The sequence below is a fragment of the Lepisosteus platostomus genome, chromosome 12, assembly GCF_059453375.1.
Source record: "Lepisosteus platostomus isolate fLepPlt1 chromosome 12, fLepPlt1.hap1, whole genome shotgun sequence".
Taxonomy (NCBI): domain Eukaryota; kingdom Metazoa; phylum Chordata; class Actinopteri; order Semionotiformes; family Lepisosteidae; genus Lepisosteus; species Lepisosteus platostomus.
The window spans coordinates 4,168,509-4,182,270 of record NC_142622.1 but is presented as its reverse complement, the minus strand read 5'-3'; the positions used below and the strand labels follow the sequence as shown (position 1 = coordinate 4,182,270).

The following is a 13,762-nucleotide window of genomic DNA, read 5'->3' as shown; positions in this document are numbered from 1 at the left end:
CCTGGAGAGATCAGTTTCACTGACAGCAGAGGATAGCTTCAAGGCTTCTATTCCATTACTTTTCTAGTTGCCAAAGTAACATGTTACACATCCTAGGGCTCTAAGCTAACCTTTTTTATAGCTGTAAATGTACACCACAGTTAAAAAATGTCCTGAAAGATCCAGGTGAACACAAATACATTTGAAAAATAAATAAATTGCAAATTCTTTTCTTGAATATCTAGTTGTTTTTCCACAAATTCTTAAATCGAACTTGTGCAGTTGAAAAACCTCAAAAAAGTACATTGGATTTTTCCCGTATTTAAACGTTTTCAGTTCTCTTAACCAAAACATTGATCATGCACAGTAAAGAGGAACTGTGTCTTATTAGCAGAACTTACTTCGCAGTACTGCAGTAATGAAGCCTTCATTAACAGTACGAAATGCTTTGGTTTAATCTGAAGGGAGGACAGAGTCATGTTTTGTCAATGTGAACACATTTTAAGATGAGTATCTCAAATCATTTTGAAAACTTAGCACCTATGAATGAATCACGCTCTTGTGTTAAGCAAGTCTAATATTTAAAGACCTAAACTGAATTTATGTGGTATAGGGTTAATATCAAAAAGCCTGATCTCATCAGCTCTCAGGAGCAGGCATGGAAGGAGGAAACCGGTCAGTACTTGATGGAAAGAGGGCAGATAGCTGCTGTAAGTGGTGCATGGTTACTGAAGACACCGTTCTGCTCTGGGCTCGTTCAACCTGGCCTCCCTACAGTTCATCCTTAACTCCGTTGGTCAAGCAATTAATCACTGCTTTGCAGCGGGGCTTCTGGAGGGTCACAGCTGCCAGGCGTCAGACAGGTGGGTGCTGCACTTCAGCGGGAACTGAAGTGGGTGTCTTCCTATATATAAACCACTTTACGATCCTTTGGGCATGGAACACAACAAATAGATTCAAAACTGTACAGCAATACATTCTTTCCTGTACCCATTAATCCATAACCACAAATGACAAAGCCTACACAACTCACTACAGAATCTCCTGCCCTATGGCCACACTGGGCATCTCAAAAGATTATGAAAATGAATCACAAATGCAAATATAACTGCTTACATATACGAACAATATATACAGAACCCCTCAAAAGTAATAGTTTTGACATTACCATCCCATTTTTTTTTTTGCTTTACAGCCAAGCAACTTCTATTTGTGATCATGAAATGAATATCAATGATAAGTACAAAATATGTGGGTAAGCATATGTATTTGTTCGCATATCCCTTTGAGAGAATCACTGCATGAAGAAGTTCAGGTAGGGAGATGCGTCAGCAGGTATGGGCTGCAAAGGAACAAGTAAAGGTTTATTCCCTGCTGAAAAGAAAAGAGACAACGTTTCAGCTATGGAGCCTTCTTCAGGTGTGTTCCGATAACAAAAAGCTTGTGACCCAGACATTTAGTGTAATCATTTCGCCTTGCCACAGCTGCTTGGATTTCTTCCCTGTCCTTGGCGCGTTCCAACTTCATCTTTTCTCCATCATGTAAAACGTCCGCTCAATTCAAATGAAATCTGAATATAGATTCAGTCCAATGCGAAACCAAATACTGACAAAACTCTTACAAAATATTCTAAATTTTACAATGAAGACAAGCCTATACTCTGATGGCATTTGTAAAGAAATACATTTCTATGCCTGTTCCTATCGACTCTTTATAGAAGATTCGAGCTCCTGAAATTCAGAACTCCCTCTTTTACATTGATTTCTTGTTAACCTTACAGTCCTTTGAGGTATTTGAAAGGAGTCGATTCTGGTCGGGCTGTAGCAACAAGAAAGTAATTTAAATGCATAACGGCTGCAACAAATGCTGTGCTTAAATACACAAGCCATTTCTGAATTGGCTTTAGTGAATAAAAAAAAAAGCTTTCTATTTGAACTCATAAAGTTAAAAATCTTTTGAAAAAGTTCCGATCCCTAAAATTACAGTGAGGAGACTGGGCCCTATTTTATTTTCAAAGAATGGGGTGTTAAAATGTAGCCCACAACAGTTTTGGTCTGTAATCTCAAGTTTTTTTTCATTTCACTTGTCACTTTTGCCCTCCTGGGCAGTACACCGACTATAGATCTGCTTGTTCTTGACCACTTCTTAAGTTCCATATTTATGCAGTCACTTGATGAGTTGTTGTGGGCAGATGGGTCAGGAGATGGCAAGCAGTAGCTCATATTTAATATTTCCAGCGATGAGAAATGTACAGCTCTTTCTCCTTAATTCAATCTGTGACCCTCCAGTGCCAACTACCTGGTAGGTTTCTGCTCATCAATAAGGAATCAAAGTGGTCAAAACCTTTTAATTTCCTTATGGTGTCCCCCATTTGCACTTTGCTCCTAATACCATGTTGCAATTATGTGCTAGATTCCAGTTCCAGGCGAAAAGGTATTAAAGCATTTCATTTTCTCCACTAAACTATAAACTAAAAAGTAAAAAAGGTGGAACAGAAGCACCGCTAATTAGTAAAATTAAATTGCATGTTAAGGCCGTTCGTGAAATAAGTCTTTCAGCATGTTTTTAAAACATGCAGTCACAAACCCACTACTGGATTTGGGCAGTGAGCTCCACAGACGTGGTGCTGCATAAAAAAAGCTCTACTGCCCACTGTGTGGAGCCTGGTCTTCAGAGAAGGCCGTCTAAGCAGCAGATCTCAGACTGGCGTGTAATCATGTCAAACGTCCTTAACTCAGAGCTAGACCATTCTGTGGCTTTTGAGTAGAAGAATATTAAAATTCAATTTAAAGTTTACGTAGGAGGTCAGTATAAATTCCAGAAGACAGGAGTTGCGTGCTGATGCACATTAGCCATAGAATTCTGAAGATATTGAAGCCCCTTTTAAAAGGTAATGAGGCATTACGTCTAATCTTGATTACATCAAGGCATGTATCGGTGTCACACAGTAAAGATCTTGCTCCAAAATTTGAATCAATTTCTTTATTTCAGACAGACCTTTTAAAGTACAGAAACTACAGCCATCTGAATATCCGAGTTCACCAGAAATAAATCTGAGTGGCGTCAGCAGAACAGTGAAACCCAGCTCCACGATGGCACATGATCCGAGTCACAAGTGACACGCAAATACTAAAGAGCAGAGGACCCAGCACGGAGCCCTGAGGAATGCCTACAGTAAGTGCATACATAGAATTTTTGGATGTAGACCCTGACTCACACCTGAAAAGGGCTCAACAGCAAAAACATTGCATTTTCAGTGTGAAATTAACCTTTACTTGTTCCTATTGTTTTTTGTTACATTAATAAAGAAAGACCATTTTTCTTCTAACTGGCATACAGTATATAGAAATGTAAATTTTTACTGTTAGTCTACCTTGATAAAGGATATTAACACCTACAGATTTTTATAAACAGAATTCATTACCTACTAACCAGATTCTGATTTTTAAAAATCTGCAATGTCCCTGTTTTACATCTATCTGGGGAAACTACAGGCATTAATTAATTTTCAACCTGCATTTTCTGGTAAAGGACACAGTGGCGAAAATATGTCCTACCACAGCGCTTTGGTTATTCCTACGAATCTTAAATGGACTTTCAGCAAATAAACACAAAAAAACAACAATTACAAATCATTTTGACCTCAAGCTAACCAACCTTTGTATTTTCCTTGTATTTCTTTATCCATTCATGAATATTGTATAAGTAAAGACAAAAAATAAACTAAGCAGAGCGTATAATTCATTTTATTGACATGATAAGATGATCAAAACTGTATCCACAGCTGTTTACTTTCACATTTTCAGAAAATGATTCCACAATTTTTAAATCTCTTCTGAGAAAATTTGCTTTGAATCATTAATACTTAAATGCTTCCATAAGTGAATGTATGCTTAATGATTCAGTTTGTCTTGGCAGCTGTTAATGAAGGATTTTTAAATGCATTTGATTATAACTATACATTTACAGTATCTCAATTTTCGAATAAAATCCCAGCAGCAACACGGTCATACACTCCTTGTGTAAACAAGTATGAAAGGGAATGTTAATTCATGATGGCAGAAACATAATTAAATCTGTCTTTGCTGGGGGAGCCACCACCACATTACACATTAGTATCAGGAATCTAATTTAAGTTAGATTTACAAAGTGTGACTTTCTCTGCTTGCAAAAGGATTACATTTGCCTCCCAAAGGAAGGTGTTCTTTGCTGAATTATCCTTCATTTGACTAACAAAACCTTGCCTTTGGGACACCAAATCTTGATAAGTCAGATTCACCTTGACTGCCCATGTTTATATGAAAGATAATGACGCTATAATGATTTCTAAAACCTGGCTGTTGTCAGGGTACAGAATTAGTTCCGATTAATTTTCCCTCCACTTGGCTCAGTCTCTTTTGCATCAAATGAAAGGTCTACTGAGAGACTTGGCACTCGAGCAAAAAACGTGGATGTAGACTTACAATTTGCGCCGTCCAGTCTCTTCGGATCTTTAGATTGCTGCTGCACCTTCTTCTAAATTGTTTTCTGAAGACAATTTACATTTTGGCACGGGACTAATTACTGCATTTCCTGGGGTTTTTATTCAGATTTGCTGCATAATCCTCTATCAGTGATTGAGAGGAATTTTAATAAACTGCAGGGTAAAAGTTCAGTTTTCATCTGTTTCTAAAAGCTCAAAGCCTTTTCTGTACATATTCATCTGGCAGTGGCCATTAATTTAACAGGACCTCAAAGGACATCCACTGTGATTATGACATTCAATACCTCTCTCAATAGCTACAATCTCCAAACAGCTTGAGATCCCTGCTCTCAAGCCAAGTGTTAGTAAAGTTCTCTCTCATTATTATATATTTTAACACGAAGGATAAATAAGGTCACAGGCATTTCACGAGTATGGGGACAGAATATTTTCCAGCTATTGTAGGGAAACAACTCCAAAGCATGGAAGACCTAAGAAATGGAACGCTAACCTGAATATTTTCTACTCCACTTGAAAAAAACACTTCTGACTGGTAATGGTGTGTACACTTCAGATAAAAAGCCTATTATAAAAATAACATAGAATGATGTTAAATAAACTGAAATGAAAATATCTCAAGTTTGATTAAGTCAGAAAAGGGCTCATAAGTACAATTATATATAGTCGAGGTACTATATAAGTTTCAATTACCATTTTAACTATGTTTAAACATTAGCACACATACAGTACACCCTCGAGCTCTATTTCTAAGTAATAAAGGATTTAGGATGTTTTGGTTGAATAAAACAATCATGACAAATAGAATGATAAAAGTCATAATTTGACATTAACAATATCCATTACATACCATCATTATTTTGTTGAAGGCTGCCTAAAAACTTCAAAACAACAGACATTGAGCCTCTCTAGCTCACTCTATTGCTAGTGCCTGACTTGTGCCGAGAACCACAATCAGCCAGTTGAGTTACCTGACTGGGCAAAATGACAATCACAGCAGCAACAATATCAGAAGCAGCTTCAATAAATCTACATTCTGGCCCATCACTTGTGACTCGACATTTGTCAGTTTCACTCAGATGAATTAGCTGCTTAATCAGGCAACACATTCGCCAGATTCAGTCCAGATGTAATAAAAAAACAAAAACATAAAAAGTACCGCTGCATACATACTAAGGAAGAAATGTTTCTCAAAAACAAGAGCTCCTTTGGTTTTTTCTAAAGTCAGTAGATGTCAGCTATACACTAACAATGTTACACCATGATCATTGCTTTGTTTTTTTTAACTGTTTAATAACTAAGGAAAAATGTATATCTGAGACAAATAATATGAGCCTACTTAAATATTTAGAAGAAGAGTCTAGATGAGGAAGGAAATATGTAATATTTAGATAAGTGTTATTACGTAATATGTAATTAAGTGCTTTATTACTGATCATTTTGGGTTAACCATACATCAACATTACAAGAAGACGACTTGAACAGTGTCTTTAAAACAATCATTTAAATATCATTGAGAGTCCTCTAATCTAGCTCTCTGTAAGGGTAAAGCATACAAAAATAATATAATGATGTCAGCCTTAAATACGTGAATCAGTCTCTTAGATACATGACCTTCAAAGACTAATGTCATTACACAGCCGAAGACAGGTTTTGGCTTAATCTTCTGTTGCTGTACATTTGGAGCTTTAGGACAAGAAATAAAACAGCAGTAACAAAAATGACTGTATTAACTGGACGTGGAAACAAAGTTGATAATATGAGCTAAGAGAGAGTTAGGCAGTGAAGGATTTCAATGGATAAATTGGGAGCAACAGTCCGTTTCTCTTAAATAAAAACTGGGATAATCTTGACATTGCTCAAGCCATAAAGTGAATTAAACAAATAAGTCTTTAAATTTGGTGGCAACATAAAAATAAATGTTTTCAAAATTTGCACTAAATGATTTTGTGTGGCTGAGAGGATGTCAGGGTCTGTACAGAACATTGTGTGCCTTCTAATATTAGCCACAATAGACAAGAACAAATGCTTTCATTAAGAAGCTATAGAAAGGGAATTAGTCATGCAAGGGCAGGAGTGTTTTCATGACCCTTATCGGTGAAAGCCTGTGGTTTAAAAATCTGCTCAGGTCACAAGTGAAGCCAGTTTGGTGCTTTCTGCTCAGCCCCTAGTGGAAGGTGCCCACCAGCAGTGGGAGGAACAGCTGCATTGGCAGACTACAGCTGTCGGAGAAGGCTTTCGTGTTGTCTTCTGATCCTCCGCCTCACGTAACCAATAGCTCCGTCTATCCTTACAAGAAAGCGTGAATGCATACCTTTGTGAAAAACGAACAGTCTCCCTCCGAAACCCACGCAACGGCCCCCTTGACTTCAGAGGAGACGTTGCAGCCATCGGCAGCATCGACAAGCTCGTACGACTGTCTGCTCCAGTGCCCCATCAGCCAGTCGTATCTCGCATCGAGCCGTTTGGCAACAATGGGAGTATCCCAGTCTGCGCAACAGGAAAAAAAAAAAAACAGCTAGGAAAATACATTCCACAAAATCCCTGCAGGTCTGCGTTACCCTCTGTAGCTTTTAAATGTGAAAATCAATTGCTCAACGAACAGAACAAGCAACATGCAAATGTGAAAAATATAAAACTGTGCTAAAGTCAGTCATTCCATAAACTTCTGAAATTACAGGCCACTCTTTTTAATTACAGATAATGTGTCACCATGAGCTGTGACCAAAAACGTTGGTGCCCTTTGTACATTCATTAGAAAATGAAACAGGCTACATTTGATGACTTATAATTTTGGGCCTCAAAACGTGCCTTTTAATGACCTCCCTTCAAAAACAATGCAATTACTCACTAGTCTACGGTAGAAATGGATCCAAAAATTAACCTCAGTTCCAACGGTCCAACAAAAGAAAAAATAATATAACAAGCTGCAACACAGCCTGGCTGAATTCCATGTGAATAAACCTACATGTCATGAGTTTGGTGCCACTGGTATTCAGAGTAATATTTAAATGTTACAGTTTGTATGTAACTAAGCTTGACAATAATACGCCCACTTAATGCAAATTTAGGCCTTTTTCTTTTATTTCAGCATCTATAACAGTCACGGTGAAATGGTCTGATTTTGGATCTCAATATGAATACTTGGCACTACTGCACATTATAATGACTCTTTTGCCTTGCTGTGACTCATTAGTGCATCTGTCACCACAACTACATCCTGCACATGCAGACAGAGCATTGGTTAAGCACTTTATGCATGAACTGTTATACATGGAAAACAAACTCTTGCTTTGTACAGTAAATAACACTAACTTATAGTGCTTTACTTCCATAAACTCTGATAAGGAATAAGGCTTTGGGCAGAGAAATCTTTTTAAAAAGGCAGCAAAATGGCATCTTACTCATGTTGGTTGCTAGTAATCGAACAGCCTCAGAATCTCACTCACTCAGAATTAATGATCTCGCTCCTCTACATTGTACAATACGCCAAAGTATCTGAAGCGGTTGTTTCACTAGACCTGTGAAATGGTAAATTGCTCATTGTGTTTTACAACCAAGCATTATACAATAAAAAAACAAGTGTTCATCAGAATAAAAGGTTTATTAAACCGCGTTTTCATTATATTGCCTGCCTGCTACAAACATTGTTGACGGACAAATATAGACACTTATTCTAATGTAAATTAAAGTAGCCTCTCTATTTGTGTGCCAGAACTTGCCTTTTAACTGGCTACTAGTCTTTAAAAAATACTCTGGGCTTTCATAAAAAGGGCAGATTCAAACATTAACCCTAAAACTGCTCAGGGCATATGGAAGGCACTGCAATTCCTTTACAAACCGAGCCATCAGAAGAGGGGAAGACCCCACTAGCTCGCTCTACAGCCAAAGAAGTGCATTGGAAATACAAGATAAGCTTGTATTAATTTGCGCGTTCTGCTATGGGGTTTACTAAACAGATAAGTTTAGACAACTAAAATAGTGATCATGAGCAACAATGACAATGAAAGCTGAGAAAAGAACTCAAAACGGATGTGCATGTATTCAGAAAATCCCAGGCTCTTTTGAGAGGTACAATTTGGACCTCCGTAAACATGATTTTCAAGAAATGCGAAGATGATATCTTCATATCAATGAGCTGCTAGGACCTCAAATCAAGCAATATGGGCCACATTCCCTCCTTTGACTTATAACCCCTTGTTAAGTCACATTTGGAAGAAAAAGCACAAGTTCTAAGAGCTACATGCAGTTTCGGAATAGGCGTACAAATATAGGGGCTATCTTTCTCCAAACTTATTTCAGAAATGCACAGACAGGTATTTCTGTCCATAACGTACCTTTCGATGTGAAAACAGCTTGATTCAGCCCACAGTTGATGCCCTCACATCTCCAGTCATAAAGCACACTGGGAATCCAGTTACCCAGAGAGTACACAGGAACAGAGGAAAAATGCAGTCTGTCCAGTATATCCTTCTTCCTGTATTTAACAGCATATTCATAGTGTACTTCATTAAAAAGCATTTTATGGTGCTATGTTTAACTTCTTTTTATACCTTCAGAATCTACCCCCCAAAACAGATCCAGTGGAATTTCTATTGAATATAACAGCTTGTTCCCAAATAGTCTATAAATTCACATTAAAAGTCTGAAACAACAGTGACTAAAATAATATCTTTATAATATTATTCTCCAACGTTCTACATACAAATGCTTGTCATGTTTTAAACCCATCTGTACTTTGAATTCGTCGAGAAACCAATTTAAATATGTACGCCTGGCTGGATTTTCAAGATGGATGAACCCCGAGTTCTCACTAGTTACAAACTTTATAATGGCTTTTACATCAACAAAGGCACAAAACAAAACCTTCAAAAACCTATTTCGCTTCCAGAGTAAAAATACTTTCGGACTCCTGTCAAGGACTTGTGCCATGCTGTAAATAAGGCCATTTCCAGGATGAGTGCGAGTGTTCCAACTTATGTCATTATGATTGAATCGATAATGGTAAAGAGAATTCACCTTTGCTTTGCCACACGCTGAATCTGGTATCTCATCCAGTGCACATCAACTTCGGCGGTGTCGTCCAGGGACACGAAGACTACATGAGCACTGTCAGGAAGGTTATCCACCAAGTCCGTCAGGGAAGAGTCAGACGTCCACATACACTCAAGAAAAGCCGATTTATTAGTAAATGCGTGGACGATTATGGAAATATTAAGCCCACCGGGAGGTGGGTAGACAAAGTCCCCATCAAGCGTTTTAATTTGAAATCCGTGCGCCGTGTCTCCTGGTGCATAATCCGTATCTTTAAATGGTTTCGAATTCCATCCAGATTTGAAAAAGATTAATTTCTCTGTATTCTTCCTTAACTGGTTTGCTGGACTAAATGCACCCCATAATTGGTCTTCAGGAGTATCGACCCTGTTAGAATTAATGTTACCAGCAGAGGCATGACCCCCCCTGGACAAACTGAGTAGCAAGATGAACAATACAGGAGCCCAAGGCACATAGTACAGCCAAGCCATGTGTATAAAAAGAATTAAGACCGAATCGTTTTCGCTTCGGAGTTAAAATCGCGGACAGGTTCTGCCGTTTTGCAGTCAAAATTGTCCAACAGTATTTAACAATCCAGCAATCTAACAACGAGCTGCAGAAGTGAGCCAGCAAGAGCAACAGATTTCAAATTGAGGAACCAAACCCTACCGCTTTCGATTTGCCTGTAAGGTCATGTGAGAAGAAGCATGGGCTGTGTTTATGTACGGCGGCCCAGATTTGCCAAAACAAATTAAGGTGCTAAATTGATTATTAAATAAATGAAAATAATTAATCGGATATCGGTCATTTGGCCTGAAGATCTGCTTGGGTTCATTCATTATTTGATGTGTACACGAAACAGCCACAATGCATCTTCCTTGGACTTTGTTATGTGCTAGAAAAATTAAAATTAAAATTCCCCAATTCACTCAACGATTTAACCTAGCAAATGTAAATCACAGAAGCTTTTTAATTCATAATCTAGAATGTGCACGACTCTATAAACCTCCAGTCACAACAATATTTTGAGGAACTTTGACGCTACGTGATGAATAATTATCTTGATAATAACCTTAATAATGGGTTTGCAGAATACTAAATGGCTCTTGTAATGTATACTGAGGAGAACGGAGGCTAAACCAATGTAATGGTGAGTGAGTTTGTGTATTTGCACAGTCTTGAGAAAAGAAGAGAAACTGCGATCACCATATGGTATGTTCTGAGACGCAATATTCAACCCTACAGTTGCCCCCTGAATGTCCTCGTTTATACTAGTGGTATACTCTTTTCAGAACTGTACATCATGCAAGCAAAGCTTTTGGAAAGTACAATTGAAGAACACAGAAACGAAAAGATAAAATGGTCACATTTCAAACATACTGTAGGAACTTCTTGTTCAGTTTTAAATATGGATACGTGTTTCGCTTGTACCTAGATACGTCTCTTAAAAAGCGGGATCACTCCGTATTTTAATGCAGCGTAGTGTCACAAGGACAGCTCCATCTAGTGGCAAAAACAGTCAGGTTTTTTCCCTGGACTGTACACTAGCACCACATCCCACCCCCATTACATTACAAACGACTCCACAGAGACAGAGACACACAAACACGCACAAGGTAGAGCGCTAGACAAGGACAGGTGTGAATAGAGGAATCTCAACCTAGGAGTCCGGAGTCACATTAAAATGGTACATAACCAAAAACCATTTACAGTGATGGTTCAGTCCCAGCACTCCTGCGGTGAAGCACGGTTGCTTTTCTTACGGGTATCCTCAGTGTTGGTCATACCCTGAGAGACGTGTGGACCCAATTCAACACAAAATCACATCAAGTCAATTCGAGCGAGGAAAACCTTTTTTTAAAAAACAAACTAGGTTTAAATGGTTTAACGGAAGTGTCAAGCCACCTGTGTCCTGGTATTGTCAAGCAGCCAGATGATGACGCAACACAGCAACGTGGGTCAGTGTCATCGACAAGCCTCCCCACGACGGGTTCAGCTTAAAGCAGTGGGGCTCGGCTTTGATGGTGTCGCCCCTCCAGAGGCAATCAACCTGAAGCGCACCCTGCTGGTCCCCAGATACATACTTGTTACAACATTGATTGCAAAATTGTCAACTTCCTGTTGCATGGCTGATGTTTCCATGTCATGGGTCCTGTTTTTGTCTCTTGTTCCATCCCCTGCAGCCGTGCCCTGATCAAAACTGCACCTCTACTGGATGGTTAGATGCAGTAGACTAAGTTGGCTAGGTGGGTGAACATCCAGCAGATGAACACTGTGCAGTAGTCCAGCTGCCCATGAATGATGTTGTATCTGTTATGTTCCACATCCCTCCTCTAGAGGGCACTCCTACCCCTTTCTGTTATGATTAGCTTTTATTATTTCCTGGCGCGTCTCGTTTGAATTTTGGTTCAAAGCAAAAGCCTAGCGTCTCGGCAGTTCTGGGCTCAGTATCGGAAGATGGACACCACAAGGCTTGCCTGTTCCCCGGGTAGCCCGAGGGCAGGCCTTATTCCCTGACGTCCTGACCGTCTGGGTCTGGGGCTCAGAGCGCCTGGTCCCGTTATGCTTTTAGTTCCTGTCCCTGTTCCGGATCCCAGTCCCTTTTAATCCTGTTTTCGTCTTGGATGGATCTCCCGGCCTTTGGACTACAGGCTGCGCTCCAACTTCCCGTTTTGGGCTTCCCTGGACTTGGCTGCTTCTGCATTTCCCCCCCTGTGCACAGATCCCTACAGTCACCACCCCCTGTCTGTCAATCCATCCTAACCCTGCTGTATCTTCCTCAGCTGTCATTTCCGGATTCTTCCATCTGCACAGGGTCTTTAACAACGCAGTTCTGACTCCCGTGACAGTATGTAGTACCTAGAGCAGGATTTGACCACAACGGCACTCTTCACACCTCTGTCTTCCCTAATCGGGCCTTTAATGCAGAACAGGAGGGATGTGCACTCCTGTTTCTCCCGTGTATCTGCAGGTTGCCACGGTCCCTTTAAAGCAGCAGCAGCACCTAAAGGGCTGGGAGAAGCCGTTAAAGTGGTTTAGTACAGCCAGTAGCCAGCTGCTTTCACTCCTGAAGAGCCGAGCTGGAATGCAAACTGGACGACACAGCTGCTCTCCTGACCAGGTCTGGACACAGCTACTGCAGACATCCTCCTCCTTGGAAGAGACGATTGAACACCAAGGTTGTGGCTCATCTGGAAGGCCTGTCCTGCTGTTATCATCAAAGATATTTACTCCACACACACGTTGCTCTGATATGCCATTCCCCTGGGCCTATAATGGAACAGATAATGGTGTTACTACAATCTGCTTGATCAAATCTATTGAAAGAGCTTGTTTCTCACCGTTAGTGGTCTTTTGCCCTCTTTATTACCTTATTTATACTCCCTTGAACCCTCTTTTTTGAAATGACTTTGTATATGTTACATTTTAGATACATTAAGATGACTTAAATTAGAGGATTCTTTATGTCTTGGCTGAAGTCTTAATTGGATTGTACAGTGTAGTCAGCATGGACTTGGAATCCTGTTTAATTTTTTAGTTCCCTACACAAGCAAAAGAACAAATTAACCTAAGTAGCTTAAGACCTTTGATGCAGTTCCACATAAAAGATTAGTCCTCCAGTTGAAAACTAAAGTAATCAATGCTAATATATGCAGGTGGACTGGGAACTGGTTGATGTACGGAAAGCAGAGAGCTCTGGGAAAAGGGGAAAGCTCTAATTGGGATGACATTAGTGGAGTAACACAGGAATCTGCATCAGGCCTGCTCCTCTCCCTGATTCACACCAATGAACTTGGCTCTGATTTGTTTAGTGAGCTCATAAAGTTTGCTAATGGAGCGAAGATGAGGCCGTGGTGCTAACACTGTAGAAGAACCAAATACCACACTACAATATGGACAGTAATCAAGGCTGGACAAATGCAGTAACACAGTACCTGCATAAACCTTCGCTGTCACAGAAGCTCCACATATGACTTCCACTCTAAAGAATCCCTTCCCCAGAGAGCAGGGTCCTTTCTTTCTATAATCCGTGGAGATACAGAAAGAAGTGAATGACAGCTCCTCACTGACAGGGTCAGGATTCTCGCCATCAGACACTGGTGTAAAGAGAGGCACAAGGACACATTTTTAGCTTCATCTTGAGGGCAGTGTGTGGGCTGGCAGGTCCCACGGCGGACATGTACTTTAATCGAGTCAAAGCTGTAAACACCAGATGAAACATATGAATGACAGGGAATTTAATACAAACCCTAACAGAAAAGGAAACAT

At 39.7% G+C, this 13,762-nt stretch overlaps 1 protein-coding gene across 2 annotated transcripts in view; it reads right to left on the bottom strand.

The window, feature by feature from the left end:
* ngly2 (N-glycanase 2) overlaps positions 1-10,188 on the bottom strand; it is a 66,810-nt gene extending 56,622 nt beyond the window's left edge. For both annotated transcript variants that reach the window (XR_015925600.1, XM_088600491.1), the window contains exons 1-3: positions 9,479-10,188; positions 8,797-8,936; positions 6,774-6,949 (exon numbers count right to left, since the gene is read on the bottom strand). Coding sequence is in view for 1 of the 2 variants with exons in the window: in XM_088600491.1 (XP_088456617.1) it covers positions 6,774-6,949; positions 8,797-8,936; positions 9,479-9,984 (822 nt within the window). In the remaining variant the exon portion in view is untranslated. The remainder of the gene's footprint in view (positions 1-6,773; positions 6,950-8,796; positions 8,937-9,478) is intronic.
* Positions 10,189-13,762: the final 3,574 nt, after the last annotated feature.